Below are 25,952 nucleotides of genomic sequence, written 5' to 3' on the forward strand. Positions count from 1 at the left end.
ATATGATTGAACATTTTGCCTGAAGTAGTGACGACGTCTTTAAATAACAACAACTGATGAGCTGATGAGATGAGAAAGCAAAATTTAAAAATAAATAAATAAATAATTAAATAAATAATAGTAATAAGGAAACCGGCGGCCTTAAAAAAATATTAACTAATATGTAATTAAAACTTAAATCAGAATAACTAGTATTTTTTGTGTTAGGCTACCAAACTCATGTTTGCGCAACTAATAAATTCTAATTATTTTAGCTTAAGCTCTTGACACTGCAACTTAACTATATGTTTCATTGGGCAATTGAGATTTATTTATTTATTTATTTATTTATTTATTTATTTATTTATTTATTTATTTATTTATTTATTTATTTATTTATGAAGTGATATTGACCACCAAGCAGGGAAAGGTTAACCCTTACTTTGAACGTAGTTTCTGACCTACACAAACGCGCGCTCATCAGCAAAGAGAACGATAACCTTCGCTTTTTGCAAACAACACAATGTCAGGCAGCTGAGTAAACCAAATATAAAAATCCTTCGCCTGAGGCAGCCTGGGTGGAATGAACGAACACTGATGCTGAGTAAAACAAATGGAAAGAAACGCTCGATATCCAAATAGATGGAGCCACGAGCCAATGAGAAATAAACATACGTTTTAAGTAACAAGATCACGTCAACAAAACAAGCATGCAACTGTATTTTACAACTTATTCAGCTTCAATCAGTTCCACACCTTTTTTCCCCATCAGCTTTGATGAGAAAGAAGCAATTAAAACCAATAGAAGTGTCTTTTTTTTTTTTTTTTAATGTGCGGGTTTCAAAGTTGCCATAGAAACAGAATAAACTAAATGGCAATAAGTTAATTTAACTCAAAATGCGATTTCAGTGTACAAAATTATCAAAAAGCTTACCTTAACTAAAATTTGTTGAGCAATATGTGGGATATACTGAGTTTTATGGACAACACACTTATTTGAGGTAAAATAAAATGCGGGACTAGTGGAGACAGAAAAGGGTTGTAAAAAGGCGTAAGATGTAAACCTCCCAGTTTGACCAATGATAAGCTATGGGGCTGATTTCGCTCTACATTTTGCACACCCACTCCCACCTGAGCACACATGACACGTCTGAAGCTTTTGCGTGAAACACTGACGTGTTTAAATAACAGCAGCTGATTTTAAGATAGGAAAGTTACATAGTTGTCTTGGCACTCACACTATTGGATGGTAAATGTTCCAACTGATGTGCTTTAAACAAGCGGTTTCTCTAGTTTAATTTGAAGTGTGAAATATGTGCTGTTTTCACATATATGTGTTAACAATTTAGCTTTATTGTGACTGATCAGGGCGTGGCTGTTAGTAATGCAGAAAAATAATTTAGGTAGACTGATCAGGGAACAACTGACACACTCATAACTCCTCCATGAACTTTAACAGTCACTGAAATTCACTGCGATTTAGTTCTAAATTATATGAAGTTTCTCTTTCTATGAAACGAATACACACACATTGGTATGTGCTTAAAAGATTTTCGTGTAATTGGTTCTATGTCATTTTTTTACCCTGTGGTTTTCCTTTACATATGTACCTCAATGTATTATTATTATTATTATTATTATTATTATTATTATTATTATTATTATTATTATATCACTTTCTCATGAGTGTATATGTCACCTACGTAAGTTTGTCATGATAACTGACATAACCCTACATAAGTATTTATAAATATTTCTTCCAGTGAGCCTCATCTGTCATACTTTAGCTTACTTTGGTCAAAATTGTGAAATGTGACATTTATAGCGAATGACGGCAAATGGAAGGAGCATCTATAAATTGTTACATAGGGATATGTCATTTGTCATTGCAAGCGTATGTAGATGGTATTTGGCCTCAAGAAGCGACCCATACAGTAAAGTTTCACCAATGATTTTATAATCAACTTACTGTTAAATCCCTCGATGGAAAGGGTGGGAAAAACAGAACACTATATGTTTAAAACAAGCTTGCTCGTTTTATCACTAAGCAGTAGATTTATGCACTAATCTTCTTTATTCTTCTTTGGCTTTCCAGGAAACTGACTTTGTAGTTATTTTCACAGTTATTGATAATAACCAACCAAACGAGCACATCGTATAATTGTCCATTCGTGCTATAGGTTAGAAAAGAAAGTTGGATTTTCTACGTCATCAGAATTCTGAGAATTTGATTTATACTTATGTAGCCATTTTCCAAGGATTTAGGATTTTGATCCAGGTCATAACAATATACGAAAACCAAAATAATGCGAATCAAAGCGTGCTGTCCTAATGTCACACTCCCAACTTCGATGAAATTTTGAATGGCAACTATGAGTAATTACTTTGGTTCTGGAGATCATTATTAAAGTTAAGCACAATAAAAAGAGACACAAGACAAAAACAGGAAATAAGGTCTACAACACGATGTATCAGTCAAATTCAACAAATTATGTTGAATAAAATAAGCAACAACCTACCATTTCAGGAGATTCTGCATTTTCCAGGAATTCCTTTTCCTTCATCGCGCGCTGCAGAGTCTCTGAGAAACTCTGGTCCACCACTAAAACACTCTGACCACCAAGTGTAGAATATTTACAGTCACTTTTCCTCGAGTTGGTCGTCATACAGACGTCATAATTGTACATGTGCGGCAGAGTTCCAGTAACTCCTGTGTCTGCGTAACCGGGTGGATAGTACGGAATAACTGGGAGACTGGACTGATAGAAAATACGAGACTGTCTCCATCTGTAGATCTTCACTGATATTATAACTACTACAGTAGTGATGAAGAGGAAAGAAACAGCAGCCAGAGCTAAAACTAAGTAAAAAGTCAGGTTATCGTTGTATTCTTTACTGAGCGTAAAGTCCGAGAACTCCGAGACCACTTCAGGGAAACTGTCCGCTACAGCTACATTGATGTTCACTACAGCTGAGCGAGACGGCTGTCCGTTATCCTCCACAACAACAGTGAGCTTCTGTTTCACTGCATCTTTATCAGTGACCTGGCGCACAGTCCGTATCTCTCCATTCTGAGGGCCCACTTCAAACAGCGCCCTGTCTGTGGCTTTCTGGAGTTTGTAGGAGAGCCAGGCATTCTGTCCAGAGTCCACATCAACAGCCACCACTTTGGTCACCAGATAGCCAACATCTGCTGAACGAGGCACAATCTCAGCCACCACAGAGCCGCCAGTCTGTACTGGGTACAGAACCTGAGGAGCGTTGTCGTTCTGGTCTTGAACAATGAGCGTCACCATAACTTCAGAACTTAATGGAGGGGATCCACCGTCTCGCGCTGTCACGTTAAAGGTCAAACTCTTCATCTGTTCATAATCAAATGACCTCACAGCATGTATAACTCCGCTGTCTGAATTAATGGACACCAAAGAACTGACTGGGTTGCCCATTACGTCACTGTCCTCCAAAAAATACGACAATCGCGCATTTGGGCCGCAGTCAGCATCGCCTGCTTTAACGGTCAGCACAGCCACACCTGGTGAATTGTTTTCAGTAATAAAGGTTCTGAACTGATCAGAACCGAAAACGGGTGCGTTATCATTCACATCTGAAATCTTAACAGTCAGTGTTTTATTACTGTGTAGAGCTGGACTTCCCTGATCGCTGACCAATATGGTGATGTTATATTCTGCTATATGTTCTCGATCAAGAATTTCATCAGTTACCAGTGCATAGTAATCAGTGAGTGATGACTCTATTTTAAACGGTATATGTTCATTTATTTTGCACTGCACGACTCCGTTTTGACCAGAATCGGCGTCCTCTACATTAATAACAGCTACGGTGGTTCCTACTGGAGAATTCTCAGCGATGGTGTTAGAAAATGACATGAGCTGAATGGTGGGAGGATTATCGTTCACATCCACAACGTCTATGATCACTTTACACGTATCTGCAAGACCTCCTTTATCCATTGCTTTGATATATAATTGATAGTTCTTCTCTGTTTCAAAATCTAAACGGTTTAGTGTTGTAATTTCTCCCCTGTCCGCGTTTATTTCAAAAAGCTTCCTGGCTTCTTTATTGGCCTGAGCAAAGGAATATGAGACTTCTCCATTTACACCTTCATCAGCATCAGCAGCACTTACTGTAGTTACGACTGTCCCAAGTGGAGAATTCTCCATCACTTCGGCTTTATAAACAGACGGTTTACATACTGGAACGTTATCGTTAACATCTAAAACGAGAATATGAATTTGAAGTGTGCTCGATTTCTTTGGTGATCCTCCGTCGTAGGCTATGAGAACTAATTTTAACTCATGTCGCTCCTCTCTGTCCAGCTCGTTTTGCAAAACCATTTCTACGTAGTTGTTCTCCCAACCCTGCTTATTTATTTCCATTTTAAAATGATCAGTAGGGCTAAGTGCATAGCTTTGAATTCCATTTAAACCTACGTCCATGTCTGCAGCGCTGTCTAAAGGAAATCTAGTCCCTTTAGCTGTACTTTCGCTAATTTGCAATTTCACAGTATCTTTAGGAAATATTGGCGCGTTATCATTTATATCTTGAACCTCAACTGTGATGCGATGAAGCTGAATCGGGTTCTCAATGATTAGATCAAAGCTGAAGCTGCAGGGCGTTGTTTGCTTACAGAGCTCCTCTCGGTCTATCCTCTCCTTCACTACCAGAGCGCCTTTGTCTCTGCTCAGTTCCACATACTGGCGACCGCCCTTTGTTACAACTCAAGCTTTTCCTGAAATCAGTCTACTTATCTCGATTCCCAAATCCTTGGCGATGTTGCCCACAAAGGATCCCTCTGGCATCTCCTCCGGGATGGAATACCGCGCTTGACAAAAGACGACGTCCATCCCGTAAACACACAGAAAGAAACACACGGTCTGCCATTTTAACTGCATTGTAGATCTGCGACGATGCTGAGAAACGACACGCGAGCGCAAATAATCCACACAGAAAGCCAAGTTATCATCCAGCGACAGTTAAAAGAAAATTAAACCCGATTTGTTTTAAAGAAACCAATAATATTCCGAGATTCAGGCTTTTCTAAGACGAAAAGCAGAAACGCTGATACCTCCTTCATAAATTCGTCAGTATGAGAATGGAGGAGGGACTGTGGCGGATTAACACTGTGATCTCGTCAATTCTTGTCCAATAGCGGCACTTAGAGCATGAATTCTGAAAGTGCAGCGGTATTTTCTCCTTGTTCTTTCTGCAGTGCTTTCCTGTGCACTCCAAATTCTCTATCTGCCACATAATGAACGACAACGCCTCCAGCAATTCCTCCAAAACACTCAATTGTCCACCCATTTATTTAAAAGCTCAATTTTTCATTGATGTTTAGCGTATAATATCATCAGCTATGCTTATTCAAACATTCCATACATTCACCAAGACTTTTTAAAGGTTATATAGAAATAATTGGCGCACAAATGCTGAAATGAATGAAATTGGACATATTTCAGCACCAAGAAGAAGAACAGCACCACCAAGCACAGTACGGAGGGGGTTCTCTATTTCTCTATGTAACACTTGAGATCACAGGTCAACCTTAAGACATGCAGTTCTGTTCACAACAATGTTCAAGAACTTTTGGTCCTAAAAGCAAATTATTTGAAGGATCAGCTTGAAACAGCATGAAAATAATGTCGTACTGAACTCGTTAATTCAGCAACGTCGCTTCCCCTCAAAATATGGTTCTAAAGCAGGAGAGACAGGGAAAGGTTGTTCTAGGCGTTAGATGTAACTCTCCCAGGTTAACCAGTTACGTAAAGCCATGGGGCTGATGCCGCAGGGCACTTTACACACCCAGTCCCACCTGAGCACACAGGATACGTTTGAAGATTTTGCGTGAAACACTTAAGTGTTTAAATAACAGCAGCTGGTCTTGAGATAAGAAAGTAAAATCTCATTAGTATTATAATTTCTTGCCTCTCACATTTATGGAGGTTACATACTTCAACCGACGTGCTTTAAATCAGCAATTTCTCTATTTTATTTTGAAGTGAACATTGTACGCTATTCTCAGACATGCTCATACATCTACAATTTATTCATTAATTTCATTTAGTTTTAAACCTTCTGGAGTCTCCTTCTATTTTTAATTAACCCATATACAATGCTATGTGCTTGGAATATTTTGGTCTAAAGTGATGGGTGCAAGGTGAGTATTTAGCCGGTGCATTTCTTGTTTTGAATCAAGAAAAACATTAAAGAAAAATGTCCTTTACATATTTACTCCAATTTTTTAATTAATTTATTTATTTATTTGGTATCGTTTTCTTGTAAGTACTGCTAATGATTGTACTTAACGCCAATTTAAGTTTGTCTTGATAACTGACATAAACGTACATGAATAATTATAAATGTTTCTTCCAATAGGCCTCATCCGTCACAAAGGTACTTCAGCTAACTTTGAGCAAGATTGGGAAATGTGATATGCATAGCGACTGAAACCCATTTGAATAATAATTCATCATTTTTATGTAGGGTTACTTAAGATGTCATGCCAAGGTCATGTAGGTGGCATGTAGGATGACAAAGACAAGCCTACAGTAATGTTTTACAAATTATGGTATCCACTTACTTGTATCTCCTTCGCCTCGGTGGGCAAAGTGGTAATAATAATAATAATAATAATAATAATAATAATAATAATAATAATAATAATAATAATAATAAAAACATTGTTTTTAAAATAAGCTTGCTCATTTTGTCAGTAAGCAGTAGATTTCTACACTATTCTCATTTGTTCTGCTGTGTTTTCAGGAGACTAATTTTGTAGTTATTATCATAATTATTTATAATAACATAATGAAATGAGCACATCATATAACTATCAACGTGTGGTAAAGCGTAGATTAAAAGTCAAACTTTCTCCTTCACTAGAATTCCGATAACGTCACATTTTACATGTGATAACCATTTTCTAGGCTTTTAGGACTCTGAACTAGGACTTAAAAATATATGAAAACCAAAGTATTGCTTATGATTTTATGGTACTTTAAGAGTGCCCCAACTTCGACAGAATTTTTAATGAGAACTATTATGAAATACTTTGGTTCTGGACATCATCGGAAAAAGTTAAACACGATGAAAAGAGACAAAAGACATGAAATGAAATAACGTCTACAAGACGAACCATCAGTCAAATTCAATAAATTATGATGGATAAAGTAAGCAACAACCTACCACTTCAGGAGACTCAGCATCCTCCAAAAATTCCTTCTCCTTCATCGCGCGCTGCAGAGTCTCTGAGAAACTCGGGTCCACCACTAAAACACTCTGACCACCAAGTGTAGAATATTTACAGTCACTTTTCCTCGAGTTGGTCGTCATACAGACGTCATAATTGTACATGTGCGGCAGAGTTCCAGTAACTCCTGTGTCTGCGTAACCGGGTGGATAGTACGGAATAACTGGGAGACTGGACTGATAGAAAATACGAGACTGTCTCCATCTGTAGATCTTCACTGATATTATAACTACTACAGTAGTGATGAACAGGAAAGAAACAGCAGCCAGAGCTAAAACTAAGTAAAAAGTCAGGTTATCGTTGTATTCTTTGCTGTGCGTAAAGTCCGAGAACTCCGAGACCACTTCAGGGAAACTGTCCGCTACAGCTACATTGATGTTTACTACAGCTGAGCGAGACGGCTGTCCGTTATCCTCCACAACAACAGTGAGCTTCTGTTTCACTGCATCTTTATCAGTGACCTGGCGCACAGTCCGTATCTCTCCATTCTGTGGGCCCACTTCAAACAGCGCCCTGTCTGTGGCTTTCTGGAGTTTGTAGGAGAGCCAGGCATTCTGTCCAGAGTCCACATCAACAGCCACCACTTTAGTCACCAGATAGCCAACATCTGCTGAACGAGGCACAATCTCAGCCACCACAGAGCCACCAGTCTGTACTGGGTACAGAACCTGAGGAGCGTTGTCGTTCTGGTCTTGAACAATGAGCGTCACCATAACTTCAGAACTTAATGGAGGGGATCCACCGTCTCGCGCTGTCACGTTAAAGGTCAAACTCTTCATCTGTTCATAATCAAATGACCTCACAGCATGTATAACTCCGCTGTCTGAATTAATGGACACCAAAGAACTGACTGGGTTGCCCATTACGTCACTGTCCTCCAAGAAATACGACAATCGCGCGTTTGGGCCCCAGTCAGCATCGCCTGCTTTAACGGTCAGCACAGCCACACCTGGTGAATTGTTTTCAGTAATAAAGGTTCTGAACTGATCAGAACCGAAAACGGGTGCGTTATCATTCACATCTGAAATCTTAACAGTTAGTGTTTTATTACTGTGTAGAGCTGGACTTCCCTGATCGCTGACCAATATGGTGATGTTATATTCTGCAATATTTTCTCGATCAAGAATTTCATCAGTTACCAGTGCATAGTAATCAGTGAGTGATGACTCTATTTTAAACGGTATATGTTCATTTATTTTGCACTGCACGACTCCGTTTTGACCAGAATCTGCGTCCTCTACATTAATAACAGCTACGGTGGTTCCTACTGGAGAATTCTCAGCGATGGTGTTAGAAAATGACATGAGCTGAATGGTGGGAGGATTATCGTTCACATCAACAACGTCTATTACAACTTTACATGTGTCTATTAGGGTGCCTTTATCCATTGCTTTGACATTTAATTGAAAGTTTTTTTCTGTCTCATAGTCTAAACTATTTAATATTGTAATTTGTCCTTGTTCTGTGTTTATTCCAAAAAGATTTCTGGCTTTTTCACTGGCCTGAGCAAATGAATATGAGACTTCTCCATTTACACCTTCATCAGCATCAGCAGCGCTTACAGCAGTTACGACTGTACCAACTGGAGAATTCTCCATCACTTCGGCTTTATAAACAGACTGTGTACATACTGGAGCATTGTCATTGCTATCTAATACAGAGATATGAATTTGAACTGCGCTAGATTTTCTCGGCGATCCTCCGTCATAAGCTACGAGAACTAATTTTAGCTGATCGCGCTCCTCTCGGTCCAGCTCGTGATGCAAAACCAAGTCTACATTTTTCTGGCCATCAGGCTGGTTATTTATTTCCAGTTTAAAATTATCAGTAGGACTAAGCGCATAGCTTTGAATTCCATTAATATCTACGTCCAAATCTACAGCGCCGTCTAAAGGAAAGCGTTTCCCTGACGCTGTACTTTCGCTAATTTGTAAATTAACAGTATCTTTAGAAAATTTCGGAGCATTGTCATTTATATCTTGCACCTCAACTGTGATGCGATGAAGCTGAATCGGGTTCTCAATGATCAGATCAAAGCTGAAGCTGCAGGGCGTTGTTTGCTTACAGAGCTCCTCTCGGTCTATCCTCTCCTTCACTACCAGAGCGCCTTTGTCTCTGCTCAGTTCCACATACTGGCGACCGCCCTTTGTTACAACTCGAGCTTTTCCTGAAATCAGTCTACTTATCTCGATTCCCAAATCCTTGGCGATGTTGCCCACAAAGGATCCCTCTGGCATCTCCTCCGGGATGGAATAGCGCGCTTGACAAAAAACGACGTCCATCCCGTAAAAACACAGAAAGAAAAACACGGTCTGCCATTTTAACTGCATTGTAGATCTCCGACGATGATGGGAAACGACACGCGAGCGCAAATAATCCACACAGAAATCCATGTTACCATCCAGCGACAGTTAAAAGAAAAGTAAACCTGATTTTTAAAAAAGAAACTAATAATCACCCGAGATTCAGGCTTTTCTAAGACGAAAAGAAGCAGCGCTGATACCTCCTTCATAAATGCGTCAGTATGAGACTGGAGGAGGGACTGTGGTGGATTAACACTGTCATCTTGACAATTCTTGTCCAATAGCGGCACTTAGAGCATGAATTCTGAAAGTGCAGCGGTCTTTTCTCTTTGTGATTTCTGCAGTGCTTTCCTGTGAACTCCAAAGTCTCTATCTGCCACATAATGATCCACAACGCCTCCAGCAATTCCTTCAAAATACTCAATTGTTCACCCATTTATTCAAAATCTCAACTTTCAATTGGATGTTTAGCGTATAATATCATCAGCTATGTATATTCAAAACTTTCCTTACATTCATCAAGACGTTAGCGATTATATTCAACGAATCCGCGCACAAATGCTGAAATGAATGAAATTGGACACATTTCAGCACCAAGGAGACGAACAGCGCCAGCAACTACAGTATGAAGGGGGTCCTCTGTGTAATGCTTGAGATCACAGGTCAACCTCAAGACATGCATTTCTGTTCACAACAATCTTTAAGAAGGTTAAGACCTACAAACAAATTATTTGAATGATCAGCTTGAAACAGCTTAAAAAATAATGTCATACTGATTTCAGTCGTTAATTTAGCAACATCACTGTCCCTCAAAATATGGTTCTGAAGCAGGGGAGACAGAAAAGTGTTGTATTATGGGATACGCCATAACACTCCAAGTTTCACCAATGATGAATCAAGTGTAGAGTTGATTTCACAGTCTACTTTCCACACTCATCCCCACCTGAGCACACAGGATATGATTGAATATTTTGTGTGAAACACTGAAGTGTTTAAATAAAAACTGCTGATATTGAGTTGGGAAACTATAGTTTTCTTGACACTGACACTAAAGGAACTTAAATGTTCCAACTAATGTGCAATTCATCTAGTTTATTTTGAAGTGTAAAACATGTGTTTTCACGTATTCATGCTAATATTCTTGCTGTATTGTGACTGTCCAGGACGTGGCTGGCAGTAATGCAGACACTAATTAAAGGTGACTGATCAGAGAACAACTGACACACTCATAGATTTTACATGGACCCTAAGAGTCAGTGAAAACGTTCTTTTGCTATGAATCAAATGACGCTTCTCTTTCATGTATGTTGATACCCACATGCATTGGTATGAGCTTAAGATATTTTAGAGTGAAGAAATGGGTTCTATGTCAATGTTTAGCCTGTGGTTTTTTATGTTATGCATTTAAGATGTCTGTTACTAATGTACCTCAATATATTTTTGATATCACTTTACTGTAAAGTACTGTTCATCAGTCTAGATTACAATTACATAAGCTTGTCATCATGACAACTGACAAAATCCTACATACATACTGATAAATGTTTATTCCCGTAGGCCTCATCTATTATAAAACCTACTTTAGCTGACTTCAAATTGGGAGATGTAAAATGAATAGCGAATGACACCTATTTTTAATAATGTCAGTCTTCATGATAAGCTTACGCAGGTGGCAGCTAGGCTCATGTAGACAACCCCACAGTAAAGTTTTACCAACTATTTTATTGTCCACCTACTGTTACGGGCTATGCCATGGAGGGGTATGTTGTTACGACAGAACTATTTAAAGAAAAGCTTGCTCATTTCGTCAGTAAGCAGGACATTTTTAAAATTTCTAATTTGTATTTCTCTGTGATTCAGAAAAACTGATGTTCTTGTTATACCAATCATTCAAAATACCCTACTAAAGTGTGCACTTGTTATAAGTGTTGTCCATCCGTGCTATAGCTAAGATTAAAAGGCCTCCTCTCTCCTTCAAAAAAAAATTGGAGATCTTAATTTTTACATGTGGCAGCAATTTTCCAATATCTTAGGAATGTGTCCGAGGACTTAACAATTTATGATACACAAAATATTTCTCAAAACATCAAACTGCCTTAAATGAACGAAACAGTTTCATATTTGATGAAAAACTGAATGCATTCATTACTCACTATTAACGTCAAACAAAATAAAATTGGGACATAGAACATAATATGAGGTAAAACAAGAAGTAGCAGTTAAAAGCGATTCAATTCTATATAGACAGTAAGCAACAACCTACCATTTCAGGAGATTCTGCATTTTCCAGGAATTCCTTCTCCTTCATCGCACGCTGCAGAGTCTCTGAGAAACTCTGGTCCACTACTAAAACACTCTGACCACCAAGTGTAGAATATTTACAGTCACTTTTCCTCGAGTTGGTCGTCATACAGACGTCATAATTGTACATGTGCGGCAGAGTTCCAGTAACTCCTGTGTCTGCGTAACCGGGTGGATAGTATGGAATAACTGGGAGACTGGACTGGTAGAAAATACGAGACTGTCTCCATCTGTAGATCTTCACTGATATTATAACTACTACAGTAGTGATGAGCAGGAAAGAAACAGCAGCCAGAGCTAAAACTAAGTAAAAAGTCAGGTTATCGTTGTATTCTTTGCTCAGCGTAAAGTCCGAGAACTCCGAGACCACTTCAGGGAAACTGTCCGCTACAGCTACATTGATGTTCACTACAGCTGAGCGAGACGGCTGTCCGTTATCCTCCACAACAACAGTGAGCTTCTGTTTCACTGCATCTTTATCAGTGACCTGGCGCACAGTCCGTATCTCTCCATTCTGTGGACCCACTTCAAACAGCGCCCTGTCTGTGGCTTTCTGGAGTTTGTAGGAGAGCCAGGCATTTTGTCCAGAGTCCACATCAACAGCCACCACTTTGGTCACCAGATAGCCAACATCTGCTGAACGAGGCACAATCTCAGCCACCACAGAGACACCAGTCTGTACTGGGTACAGAACCTGAGGAGCGTTGTCGTTCTGGTCTTGAACACTGATCGTCACCATAACTTCAGAACTTAATGGAGGGGATCCACCGTCTCGCGCCGTCACGTTAAAAGTCAAACTCTTCATCTGTTCATAATCAAATGACCTCACAGCATTTATAACTCCACTGTCTGAATTAATGGACACCAAAGAACTGACGGGGTGGCCCATTACGTCACTGTCCTCCAAGAAATACGACAATCGCGCATTTGGGCCCCAGTCAGCATCGCCTGCTTTAACGGTCAGCACAGCCACACCTGGTGAATTGTTTTCAGTAATAAAGGTTCTGAACTGATCAGAACTGAAAACGGGTGCGTTATCATTCACATCTGAAATCTTAACAGTCAGTGTTTTATTACTGTGTAGAGCTGGACTTCCCTGATCGCTGACCAATATGGTGATGTTATATTCTGCAATATTTTCTCGATCAAGAATTTCATCAGTAACCAGTGCATAGTAATCAGTGAGTGATGACTCTATTTTAAACGGTATATGTTCATTTATTTTGCACTGCACGACTCCGTTTTGACCAGAATCTGCGTCCTCTACATTTATAACAGCTACGGTGGTTCCTACTGGAGAATTCTCAGCGATGGTGTTAGAAAATGACATGAGCTGAATGGTGGGAGGATTATCGTTCACATCAACAACGTCTATGATCACTTTACACGTATCTGAAAGGCTTCCTTTGTCCTTTGCTTTTATATTTAATGAGTAGCTTCTTTCAATTTCATAATCTACCATTTTTATCATTGTTATATCCCCTGTGTCAGAATCAATGTCAAACATTTCTCTTGCCTCTTTGCTAGCTTGAGCAATAGAGTATGATATATCTCCATTTATTCCTTCATCAGCATCGACAGCGTTTACAGTCGTTAACACAGTACCAACTGGAGAATTTTCCATGACATCAATTTTATACACAGCCTGCTTACACACCGGAGCGTTATCATTGACATCTAGTACAGTAACATGGATTCGAACTGTGCCAGATTTTCTAGGCGATCCTCCATCGGCCGCTATTAGAACTAAATATAGCTCATCATGTTCCTCCCGATCCAGTTCACGCTGCAAAACCATTTCTACATGTTTGCTTCCATCTGACTGGCTATTTATTTCTAGTTTGAAGTTATCGGTGGGAGAAAGTGCATAACTTTGAATTCCATTGATACCTACGTCCATATCTACAGCGCTGTCTAAGGGGAAGCGTGCCCCAGACAATCTATTTTCGCTAATTTCCAGGTTGACGGCACCTTTAGGAAATATTGGCGCATTGTCATTTATATCCTGCACCTCAACTGTGATGCGATGAAGCTGAATCGGGTTCTCAATGATCAGATCAAAGCTGAAGCTGCAGGGCGTTGTTTGCTTACAGAGCTCCTCTCGGTCTATCCTCTCCTTCACTACCAGAGCGCCTTTGTCTCTGCTCAGTTCCACATACTGGCGACCGCCCTTTGTTACAACTCGAGCTTTTCCCGAAATCAGTCTACTTATCTCGATTCCCAAATCCTTGGCGATGTTGCCCACAAAGGATCCCTCTGGCATCTCCTCCGGGATGGAATAGCGCGCTTGGCAAAATACGACGTCCATCCCGTAAATACACAGAAAGAAACACACGGTCTGCCATTTTAACTGCATTGTAGATCTCCGACGATGCTGAGCAGAGAAACGCGAGCGCAAATAATCCACACCGAACGCCGTGGTATCATCCAATGACAGTTACAATAACAATTACAATTGATTAAAAAAAAAAAAAAAAAAAAAACCAGAAACTGCAGCGGATCAAGGCTGTTCACAGCCGAGACAAGAAGCACTAATGTAGTACAGAAATAAAGCGTCAGTGTGAGACCGGAGGAGGGACTATGACGATTTTCCTCTGTGATCACACAACCGTTATCCAATAGCGGCACTCAGTGTATGAATCTGGAAAGTGCAATGCTTTAGAAAACCCATATCCTCTCTGTACGCGAAAACTGGCCTTCCAGAATTGCCTTAAGTGTTCCAGTGTCACAATTTCTTTCTTTCTTTCTTTCTTTCTTTCTTTCTTTCTTTCTTTCTTTCTTTCTTTCTTTCTTTCTTTCTTCCTTTCTTTCTTCCTTTCTTTCTTCCTTTCTTTCTTTTCTTTTTTCTCGGAACCTCTCAGTGAAACAGAGCAACATACAGGATATACCATTCCACCTATTAACTGCAATCTACTTACAGGTGCAACCAATCACAATCACATTCTTAGTTAATTATGCCTTTATTTTCATCTTAATCGTTGCAAACGCGTTTAATGAAAAGTTTTGACAAAATGAGCAAGGACACGTAAAAGGAGTCTAAGATGCTTAAAAGGGTCCACGATCTGAAACTGAGTGCACTGAGCATTTCAGCACTGAAGATTTGAACAGCGCCACTCATAGCGCGAGAAATGAAGCAGAAACACCAGCATGTCGGAGGAAGACGGGAATGTGAAGTGGTCAGCGCCTTAAACGAAGTGAAACATTCGCATTTGAAACGTTTCATCCTAAAATGTGTCTCTCTTGTTCACAATATTCTAAACCTCTTTCAAATAAAATATTCTGATTTAGAATCAAATAAATACCACCAAAAATAAAGTATGTAAATCATGCAGGGCCAAGCCCAATCGGAAATTCCTTGATGAAAAACGCTGTTTTTTCACGAATATGGACTATGCATATGAGGTAAATTCACGATCTACGATTGATGTACAGGCATAATTATGCATTCCAAAATTAGTTGAAAACGAAATTCAGGAAAAAACTCTATAACAAGAAACAACAAAAACAATAATAAGAAAAAACAGAAAACGAGAAAATATTAAACACCACCGCAGAATGACAGTATGTAAAAAAAAGGTCCTACCATTTCCGGAGATTCTGCATTTTCCAGGAATTCCTTCTCCTTCATCGCGCGCTGCAGAGTCTCTGAGAAACTCTGGTCCACCACTAAAACACTCTGACCACCAAGTGTAGAATATTTACAGTCACTTTTCCTCGAGTTGGTCTTCATACAGACGTCATAATTGTACATGTGCGGCAGAGTTCCAGTAACTCCTGTGTCTGCGTAACCGGGTGGATAGTACGGAATAACTGGGAGACTGGACTGATAGAAAATACGAGACTGTCTCCATCTGTAGATCTTCACTGATATTATAACTACTACAGTAGTGATGAACAGGAAAGAAACAGCAGCCAGAGCTAAAACTAAGTAAAAAGTCAGGTTATCGTTGTATTCTTTGCTGAGCGTAAAGTCCGAGAACTCCGAGACCACTTCAGGGAAACTGTCCGCTACAGCTACATTGATGTTCACTACAGCTGAGCGAGACGGCTGTCCGTTATCCTCCACAACAACAGTGAGCTTCTGTTTCACTGCATCTTTATCAGTGACCTGGCGCACAGTCCGTATCTCTCCATTCTGAGGGCCCACTTCAAACAGCGCCCTGTCTGTGGCTTTCTGGAGTTTGTAGGAGAGCCAGGCATTCTGTCCAGAGTCCACATCAACAGCCACCACTTTGGTCACCAGATAGCCAACATCTGCTGAACGAGGCACAATCTCAGCCACCACAGAGCCACCAGTCTGTACTGGGTACAGAACCTGAGGAGCGTTGTCGTTCTGGTCTTGAACAATGAGCGTCACCATAACTTCAGAACTTAATGGAGGGGATCCACCGTCTCGCGCTGTCACGTTAAAAGTCAAACTCTTCATCTGTTCATAATCAAATGACCTCACAGCATGTATAACTCCGCTATCTGAATTAATGGACACCAAAGAACTGACTGGGTTGCCCGTTACGTCACTGTCCTCCAAGAAATACGACAATCGCGCATTTGGGCCCCAGTCAGCATCGCCTGCTTTTACGGTCAGCACAGCCACACCTGGTGAATTGTTTTCAGTAATAAAGGTTCTGAACTGATCAGAACCGAAAACGGGTGCGTTATCATTCACATCTGAAATCTTAACAGTTAGAGTTTTGTTACTGTGTAGAGCTGGACTTCCCTGATCGCTGACCAATATGGTGATGTTATATTCTGCAATATTTTCTCGATCAAGAATTTCATCAGTTACCAGTGCATAGTAATCAGTGAGTGATGACTCTATTTTAAACGGTATATGTTCATTTATTTTGCACTGCACGACTCCGTTTTGACCAGAATCTGCGTCCTCTACATTAATAACAGCTACGGTGGTTCCTACTGGAGAATTCTCAGCGATGGTGTTAGAAAATGACATGAGCTGAATGGTGGGAGGATTATCGTTCACATCCACAACGTCTATGATCACTTTACACGTGTCGGCCAGGGTGCCTTTATCCATTGCCTTAATGTCTAGCTGATAGCTCTTTTCTGTCTCGTAATCTAAACGGTTTAATAATGTAATTTGTCCTGTTTCTGAATTTATGTCGAAAACATGCCTTGCGTCTTCACTAGCTTGAGCAAATGAATATGACACTTCTCCATTTACACCTTCATCAGCATCAGCAGCGCTTACTGTGGTTAAAACAGAGCCGATCGGGGAGTTTTCTTTCACTTCTGCTTTATATAGAGCCTGTTTACATGCTGGTGTGTTATCATTAACGTCTAAGACAGAAATATGAATTTGAGCTGTGCTGGATTTTTTCGGTGACCCTCCGTCGTAGGCTGTCAGAACTAATTTTAGCTCGTTCCGTTCTTCTCGATCCAGTTCACGCTGCAAAACCATTTCTACGTATTTTTTGCCATCGGCTCGGTTGTTAACGTCCAGCTTAAAATTGTCAGTAGGCATAAGCGCATAGTTTTGAATTCCATTAATACCTACGTCCAAATCTACAGCGCTGTCTAAAGGAAAGCGCGTCCCAGATGCTGTATTTTCGCTAATTGTCAAGTCAATTTTAGATTTAGGGAATTTCGGAGAGTTATCATTTATATCTTGCACCTCAACTGTGATGCGATGAAGCTGAATCGGGTTCTCAATGATCAGATCAAAGCTGAAGCTGCAGGGCGTTGTTTGCTTACAGAGCTCCTCTCGGTCTATCCTCTCCTTCACTACCAGAGCGCCTTTGTCTCTGCTCAGTTCCACATACTGGCGACCGCCCTTTGTTACAACTCGAGCTTTTCCTGAAATCAGTCTACTTATCTCGATTCCCAAATCCTTGGCGATGTTGCCCACAAAGGATCCCTCTGGCATCTCCTCCGGGATGGAATACCGCGCTTGGCAAAATACGACGTCCATCCCGTAAAAACACAGACAGAAAAACACGGTCTGCCATTTTAACTGCATTGTAGATCTCCGACGATGCTGAGCAGAGAAACGCGAACGCAAATAATCCACACCGAACGCCGTCGTATCATCCAATGACAGTTACAATAACAAGTGCAGTTGATTAAAAAAAAAAAAACGAACCAGAAACTGCAGCGGATCAAGGCTGTTCACAGCCGAGACAAGAAGCACTAATGTAGTACAGAAATAAAGCGTCAGTGTGAGACCGGAGGAGGGACTATGACGATGTTCCTCTGTGATCACACAACCGTTATCCAATAGCGGCACTCAGTGTATGAATCTGGAAAGTGCAATGCTTTAGAAAACCCATATCCTCTCTGTACGCGAAAACTGGCCTTCCAGAATTGCCTTAAGTGTTCCAGTGTCACAATTTCTTTCTTAATTTCTTTCTTAATTTCTTTCTTTCTTTCTTTCTTTCTTTCTTTCTTTCTTTCTTTCTTTCTTTCTTTCAGTGAAACAGAGCAACATACAGGATATACCATTCCACCTATTAACTGCAATCTACTTACAGGTGCAACCAATCACCATCACATTCTTAGTTAATTATGCCTTTATTTTCATCTTAATCGTTGCAAACGCGTTTAATGAAAAGTTTTGACAAAATGAGCAAGGACACGTAAAAGGAGTCTAAGATGCTTAAAAGGGTCCACGATCTGAAACTGAGTGCACTGAGCATTTCAGCACTGAAGATTTGAACAGCGCCACTCATAGCGCGAGAAATGAAGCAGAAACACCAGCATGTCGGAGGAAGACGGGAATGTGAAGTGGTCAGCGCCTTAAACGAAGTGAAACATTCGCATTTGAAACGTTTCATCCTAAAATGTGTCTCTCTTGTTCACAATATTCTAAACCTCTTTCAAATAAAATATTCTGATTTAGAATCAAATAAATACCACCAAAACTAAAGTATGTAAATCATGCAGGGCCAAGCCCAACCGGAAATTCCATGATGAAAAACGCTGTTTTTTCACGAATATGGACTATGCATATGAGGTAAATTCACGATCTACGATTGATGTACAGGCATAATTATGCATTCCAAAATTAGTTGACAACGACATTCAGGAAAAAAGTCTATAACAAGAAACAACAAAAACAATAATAAGAAAAAACAGAAAACGAGAAAATATTAAACACCACCGCAGAATGACAGTATGTAAAAAAAAGGTCCTACCATTTCCGGAGATTCTGCATTTTCCAGGAATTCCTTCTCCTTCATCGCGCGCTGCAGAGTCTCTGAGAAACTCTGGTCCACCACTAAAACACTCTGACCACCAAGTGTAGAATATTTACAGTCACTTTTCCTCGAGTTGGTCGTCATACAGACGTCATAATTGTACATGTGCGGCAGAGTTCCAGTAACTCCTGTGTCTGCGTAACCGGGTGGATAGTATGGAATAACTGGGAGACTGGACTGATAGAAAATACGAGACTGTCTCCATCTGTAGATCTTCACTGATATTATAACTACTACAGTAGTGATGAACAGGAAAGAAACAGCAGCCAGAGCTAAAACTAAGTAAAAAGTCAGGTTATCGTTGTATTCTTTACTGAGCGTAAAGTCCGAGAACTCCGAGACCACTTCAGGGAAACTGTCCGCTACAGCTACATTGATGTTCACTACAGCTGAGCGAGACGGCTGTCCGTTATCCTCCACAACAACAGTGAGCTTCTGTTTCACTGCATCTTTATCAGTGACCTGGCGCACAGTCCGTATCTCTCCATTCTGTGGGCCCACTTCAAACAGCGCCCTGTCTGTGGCTTTCTGGAGTTTGTAGGAGAGCCAGGCATTCTGTCCAGAGTCCACATCAACAGCCACCACTTTGGTGACCAGATAGCCAACATCTGCTGAACGAGGCACAATCTCAGCCACCACAGAGCCACCAGTCTGTACTGGGTACAGAACCTGAGGAGCGTTGTCGTTCTGGTCTTGAACAATGATCGTCACCATAACTTCAGAACTTAATGGAGGGGATCCACCGTCTCGCGCTGTCACGTTAAAGGTCAAACTCTTCATCTGTTCATAATCAAATGACCTCACAGCATGTATAACTCCGCTATCTGAATTAATGGACACCAAAGAACTGACTGGGTTGCCCATTACGTCACTGTCCTCCAAGAAATACGACAATCGCGCGTTTGGGCCCCAGTCAGCATCGCCTGCTTTAACGGTCCGCACAGCCACACCTGGTGAATTGTTTTCAGTAATAAAGGTTCTGAACTGATCAGAACCGAAAACGGGTGCGTTATCATTCACATCTGAAATCTTAACAGTTAGTGTTTTATTACTGTGTAGAGCTGGACTTCCCTGATCGCTGACCAATATGGTGATGTTATATTCTGCAATATTTTCTCGATCAAGAATTTCATCAGTTACCAGTGCATAGTAATCAGTGAGTGATGACTCTATTTTAAACGGTATATGTTCATTTATTTTGCACTGCACGACTCCGTTTTGACCAGAATCTGCGTCCTCTACATTAATAACAGCTACGGTGGTTCCTACTGGAGAATTCTCAGCGATGGTGTTAGAAAATGACATGAGCTGAATGGTGGGAGGATTATCGTTCACATCAACAACGTCTATGACCACTTTACACGTATTGGCTAGACCTCCTTTATCCTTTGCCTTTATATTTAGTATATAACTTCTTTCATCTTCATAATCTAAACTATTTAATGTTGTAATTTCTCCTGTAACTTGATTTATTTCATATAATTCCCTTGCCTCCTTGCTAGCTTGAGCAATAGAGTATGAGATCTGTCCATTTATTCCTTCATCAGCATCGACAGCGTTTACAGTCGTTAACACAGTACCAACTGGAGAATTTTCCATGACATCAATTTTATACACAGCCTGCTTACACACCGGAGCGTTATCATTGACATCTAGTACAGTAACATGGATTCGAACTGTGCCAGATTTTCTAGGCGATCCTCCATCGGACGCTATTAGAACTAAATATAGCTCATCATGTTCCTCCCGATCAAGTTCACCCTGCAAAACCATTTCTACATGTTTGCTTCCATCTGACTGGCTATTTATTTCTAGTTTGAAGTTATCGGTGGGAGAAAGTGCATAACTTTGAATTCCATTGATACCTACGTCCATATCTACAGCGCTGTCTAAGGGGAAGCGTGCCCCAGATACTGTATTTTCGCTAATTTCCAGGTTGACGGCACCTTTAGGAAATATTGGCGCATTGTCATTTATATCCTGCACCTCAACTGTGATTCGATGAAGCTGAATCGGGTTCTCAATGATCAGATCAAAGCTGAAGCTGCAGGGCGTTGTTTGCTTACAGAGCTCCTCTCGGTCTATCCTCTCCTTCACTACCAGAGCGCCTTTGTCTCTGCTCAGTTCCACATACTGGCGACCGCCCTTTGTTACAACGCGAGCTTTTCCCGAAATCAGTCTACTTATCTCGATTCCCAGATCCTTGGCGATGTTGCCCACAAAGGATCCCTCTGGCATCTCCTCCGGGATGGAATAGCGCGCTTGGCAAAAGACGACGTCCATCCCGTAAACACAGAGAAAGAAAAACACGGTCTGCCATTTTGGCTGAGCCGTCTTTCGACGACCGTGACCATCATACCGCGAGCGCAAACAATCCATCTTGAAAATCCAGAGTTCGGACTTAACGCTACGATAGAAACGATTTTGGAATAATAAAAAAAATCCTTCGCGAAATCCAGCTAGTCTTAGACACCAACGCTCCTACATCGAATAAGAGAGATCTGTATTTGTAGCGTCCTCTGGGAGGAATCTCTCTCTAAACCGCCCCACATCAATCGGTTCTTAGCCAACAGCGGCACTTAGAGTTCAAACAGTGAAAATGCAACAGGAAAAGCTTAAAAGCTCAGAGCTCAGAGGTTTGAAAATAATACACATATAAATAAATTTAGACAGAAAAAAAACAAAACTTAGTGAATTAAGTATTTCCACTCAGCAATAATGCTGATCTAACATCTTCCATAAATATGGAGCCAATGTCCACATTTGAGTGAAGTAAAAAGATTCATGTTTTTCTGCTCTGTACAATCCAAGTGTCACCCAGAGGCATTTTGAATCATATACCTGGGAAACACTGAGCTGACTCTCAGTATGACCACAGTTCAGCACCACTGAAAAGGACAGCGACAGGAAAAAGATCCGTTTTTTTTTCAGTACAGTACAACAAATTAATAATCGAACAATTATCACTTGAAACATGATTCAATACAATCTAGAAACTCATTCATAATCTGCGTTTGATGATTGATAATATTTTACTGCGAATGGATGAATATTTTGATTTAACCGCTATACAACTCTATTAACACTCTTTATTAAGTGCAGGGACCACAATGCAAACTGATCGAGCTATTCTTAGTTTAGAGAAATGTTTAATAAACCTTTGAGCCCACTGGTGGGCACTGGCCATTTAAGGGTTAAGGATGTCAAACAGCTGGAGAGATTTTATTAAAAGTATCCCGTTAGTTAAAAACCTTCCATGTGAGCAACACATTTCTGATCTGTGTGGCGAAATCTGGCGCAGGCAGCAGCAGCACTGGTCCTGACCTACATTTTCACTGCATATAAAAAGATGAATACTCTAGTCTCAGACTGCACATTCCTTTGCAGATGTGCAGAACACAAGGCTGTGTGATGTTCTACACAGCCTGATAAACGCTCTCATGTGTCTCTTCAAAACCAAGTGTGTTGCATTGTGTTGACTTAACAGTATCACATAGTTGCTGTCAAGTGATTTTGCTTTGTTCTCTCCTATCTTGGTTATGTTCTCAGTTTCCAAGTATGTGTTAATGTTTGGTGTATATATATATATATATATATATATATATATATATATATATATATATATATATATATCGTTGTTGTCGGAAGAAAACCTCATATCTCCAAAATGGTAATATGATACTGACATAACACCCTCCAACATGGGTTTTGTATTTTTAGTAGATGTGGGAATTTGTTTGTTTGTTTGTTTGTTTTACATACAGGTACTTGATACAATTTCCCCCCCCTCACTGCTCTGAACCATCAATATGCTTACAGAACCTTGTTCACACTTAATTTTGCATCAGCAATTTAAACAAAAAAGCAAAAATGTTTAATGATAGCTAAATTCATAATGCAGCCAGACCAGAAAAGGCTAAACAGGTATGTACACACATAAAAAACAAAAAAAAAAAAAACTATGCAGCATGGGATTTTGTCTCACTCTCATCTATGCACACTCATATCATACCCAGAGTACGAGCATTCAGTATGAGGTTCTTAGGGGATTTGGGATCATAGTGAGGAAGAAAGAGGCCTGGAAGACAAAAAGAGCTGAAGAAGAAGTAAGAAACAGAAGTCAACGGTGAATAAGACCCACACCATGACTCAAATGATCACACTATATTCGCTGATGATGCTGATGAAGAAGAGGGTTGCACTAAAGTCAAAGTTACATCCTTGTTGATGAATCGCAATTTACTGCGATCTTCTTCACCCATAAAGAGACAAGTTAGAAAGTAAGCTGAGAGTATTATGAAGATGACCATTGGGCCAACATCTTGGGTTGAAGATAGAAAGTCCAGCTTTGAACCAGCATTTCACCAAAATAGATTGTAAGAATCGTGCCAGAAATGACATACATCGAGAAGAGATGTGTATAGACCAATAGCTGGAGGCAGAAAGGACAGTCTGACAAGCATAAATGGGCACGTTGATTCTGTCTGGAGCATGCAGATCAAGGAATAAGGTCATCACCAGCTTATGGCATGTCAAGTCTTCAAAGGCGATTTTTTCATGCTGCTGTGTCATTAGAGTATTTCACATACTGTCAAGAGTCGTCCACTTTGGTGATTGATGATACACTTACCGTAATTAGACAAGCCTGGAACAAGCGATGAGTACTTGCTACAATCCAAGATATAACTGACTGTGTGAAAGGGTTCTTTCAGAGAATACAATGCAGTAACCACACAAGCTATGCCTAGAATATGCAGGTGTACACCAGTGAACCAATTAATGAAAGTGATATTAAAAAGAAACCCTAAATAATCTGTCACTTTAAGTCACTTGTCATTGTTGAATGGATCGGTTGCTTGTTATTGTGAACAGACTTATGAAGGAATGTCTATATACATATAGGTGTGGCTGTGTGAATGTGACTGTTGTAACCAGACAGAATTTAGTGTGTGGTTCCATACGGCAAGACATTGCCTTTACTTCATAAAATATCGTATGCCATCATATGGTGAGTGGCATAAGCTGTTTGTAAAAGTAAAAATAGCACATAAACTCTTTACAAAAACAACTAGTGGTGTGATTCCATTCAAACAAATCCTTATTGACATATGTCATCAGTCCCAAACAGAGGTGTAAATCTTATGATAATCTAAGAATAAAGCTGGTTAAAAGGAGTAAAGCAACACTGCGTTGTAAAATTAGTTTCTACATATGTATTATATGTCACCTGAGTGAACACCTAAAGTCAGAAGCTATTTCTATCACAATTGAAGGGTTACAATCAAGACAGTTTGTGAATTTTTTTTTTTTATATATATACAGAACGATCAAAGTGAATAAAGAATATTTCTTACCTTTTGAAGGACAACAACGTGTGATCCAAGAAGCAGAGCATGAAAGGGAAAAATAAATAAATAAATCATTTATATGCCAATGTTGTATTCGTATATGTACAAGGTCCTGCTGGTGACATCCTGTGTAAATAAAAATGATGTGTAGCCGTGCCTTATTAACACATGGGAACGAGATCCTAATGCATGGCCATGACAAAGTAAGGTGTGGGTATGAAAGTATTAAGTTGTGGCCATGACTTAGCAAGGCGTGGGAACAGGATCATGGCTTACTAAGTCGCAGCCATGCATTAGGATCTCTTTCTCATGCTTTCCTACAGGGCTCACAAACAGGGCTCACATCATAATAACAGACATGACAGTGATATACCATTTTTTGGTAACACTTTGCTTGAAGGCAACCTATGTAAGGACTGAAAAAATGTATTTATGAGCATCTTAATCAGAATTAGAAAATGACATATTGTATGATGAACTGTAAAGGGGTAACTGATAAACGGACCTCTTAATTAGGCCTCTACCTTATAAGTTCCATCACTTGGTAATGAGGGTTCAGAACAGTGTTAATAACAGAACAAATGTCCAGCACTTTAATTTGAGGACCTTATCAGATTTTCAGATTAGTGGCATTAGCTGTTTATAAATATTCCATTATTGTCCCAAAAATGAGTTATTCAATGCTTATGCATGTGCTGTGAAATCTCTATGTAGGTAACCTTCACAAAAAAGTGTTAGCTTATTTTGTTACACAGAGTTAACATACTGGAAATATAACATTTTATCACTTACCGTTTCTAATTGCAAATCTAAACATGTATCAATTGTAAGTACTATGACAAAAACATGCATATGAAGACGAAATGGTCATTGAAGTGTAATAAATAAATAAATAAATAAATATAGTTTTAAAAAGCTTTTCTTACATTCTCAATAAACACAATGATAATGCATGTCAATCTATTATATTAGTAGTAGTACTAGTCAGATTTCTCACAAAACAGAAAACACAAAAAACTTCAGAATACAACACACACCAAAAGCAGACCAACCAAGAAAGCAGTGAAATGTTACACAACAGAGTGGACAGCTTTGATTAGGTTACAACCCCACAATGAAGCATGAAGATCTCCATCGTTACTATTGTTCTTGTTCAAACAGAAGTTGCTTGACCAATCAAGAGTGGAAAATGTTAATAGTAACTCTTAACTTCAGCAACTGAAACAGGGGTCAGAGCAATAAGGGAACCATCTCTAATAGGCCTTTGATAATATCACATTCTAGCAGCTATCATAGAACATGTTTCTCTACAATTAGGAAATCAGATTAGTTGTTAGCCAATAAAGACTTAATTAATCAGTTTATCGTGTTAAATGAAAGTGACATGTCATAACTCAAATTGCAAACCTGGAATATTTTGAAGTGCCTCATCTGATAAAAACAGCCTACTGAAAAGTAAGACCAACCCACTTTAAGTAAGTCCTTTAAGTTCATCACAATCCCGACCAAAGAGACCTCATTCATTCATAATACTGAAGGC

The 25,952-nt window shown here is 39.8% G+C and overlaps 3 protein-coding genes across 22 annotated transcripts in view; all 3 read right to left on the minus strand.

The window, feature by feature from the left end:
- Positions 1 to 25,952, minus strand: part of LOC108437803 (protocadherin alpha-C2-like) — a 334,331-nt gene that overhangs the window by 165,913 nt on the left and 142,466 nt on the right. The window contains exon 1 of one of the 20 annotated variants that reach the window (XM_037547139.1): positions 7,183 to 9,736. The exons of the other annotated variants lie outside the window; for them this stretch is intronic. Within the exon in view, the coding sequence (XP_037403036.1) occupies positions 7,183 to 9,639 (2,457 nt within the window). The 5' untranslated portion in view covers positions 9,640 to 9,736. Of the gene's footprint in view, positions 1 to 7,182; positions 9,737 to 25,952 lie in introns of those variants that run through there. 20 annotated transcript variants of the gene reach the window in all.
- LOC119265995 (protocadherin beta-16-like) lies at positions 14,406 to 18,869 on the minus strand. The gene is made up of 2 exons (XM_037547416.1): positions 15,434 to 18,869; positions 14,406 to 14,444 (listed from the first exon to the last, which is right to left on the minus strand). Exons 1-2 carry the CDS (start codon positions 17,825 to 17,827, stop codon positions 14,406 to 14,408), a joined length of 2,433 nt encoding a protein of 810 aa, XP_037403313.1. The 5' UTR covers positions 17,828 to 18,869.
- Positions 18,022 to 21,572, minus strand: LOC119265996 (protocadherin beta-16-like). The gene is made up of 2 exons (XM_037547417.1): positions 19,002 to 21,572; positions 18,022 to 18,060 (listed from the first exon to the last, which is right to left on the minus strand). Exons 1-2 carry the CDS (start codon positions 21,441 to 21,443, stop codon positions 18,022 to 18,024), a joined length of 2,481 nt encoding a protein of 826 aa, XP_037403314.1. The 5' UTR covers positions 21,444 to 21,572.

The sequence above is a fragment of the Pygocentrus nattereri genome, chromosome 18 (assembly GCF_015220715.1).
Source record: "Pygocentrus nattereri isolate fPygNat1 chromosome 18, fPygNat1.pri, whole genome shotgun sequence".
NCBI lineage: Eukaryota > Metazoa > Chordata > Actinopteri > Characiformes > Serrasalmidae > Pygocentrus > Pygocentrus nattereri.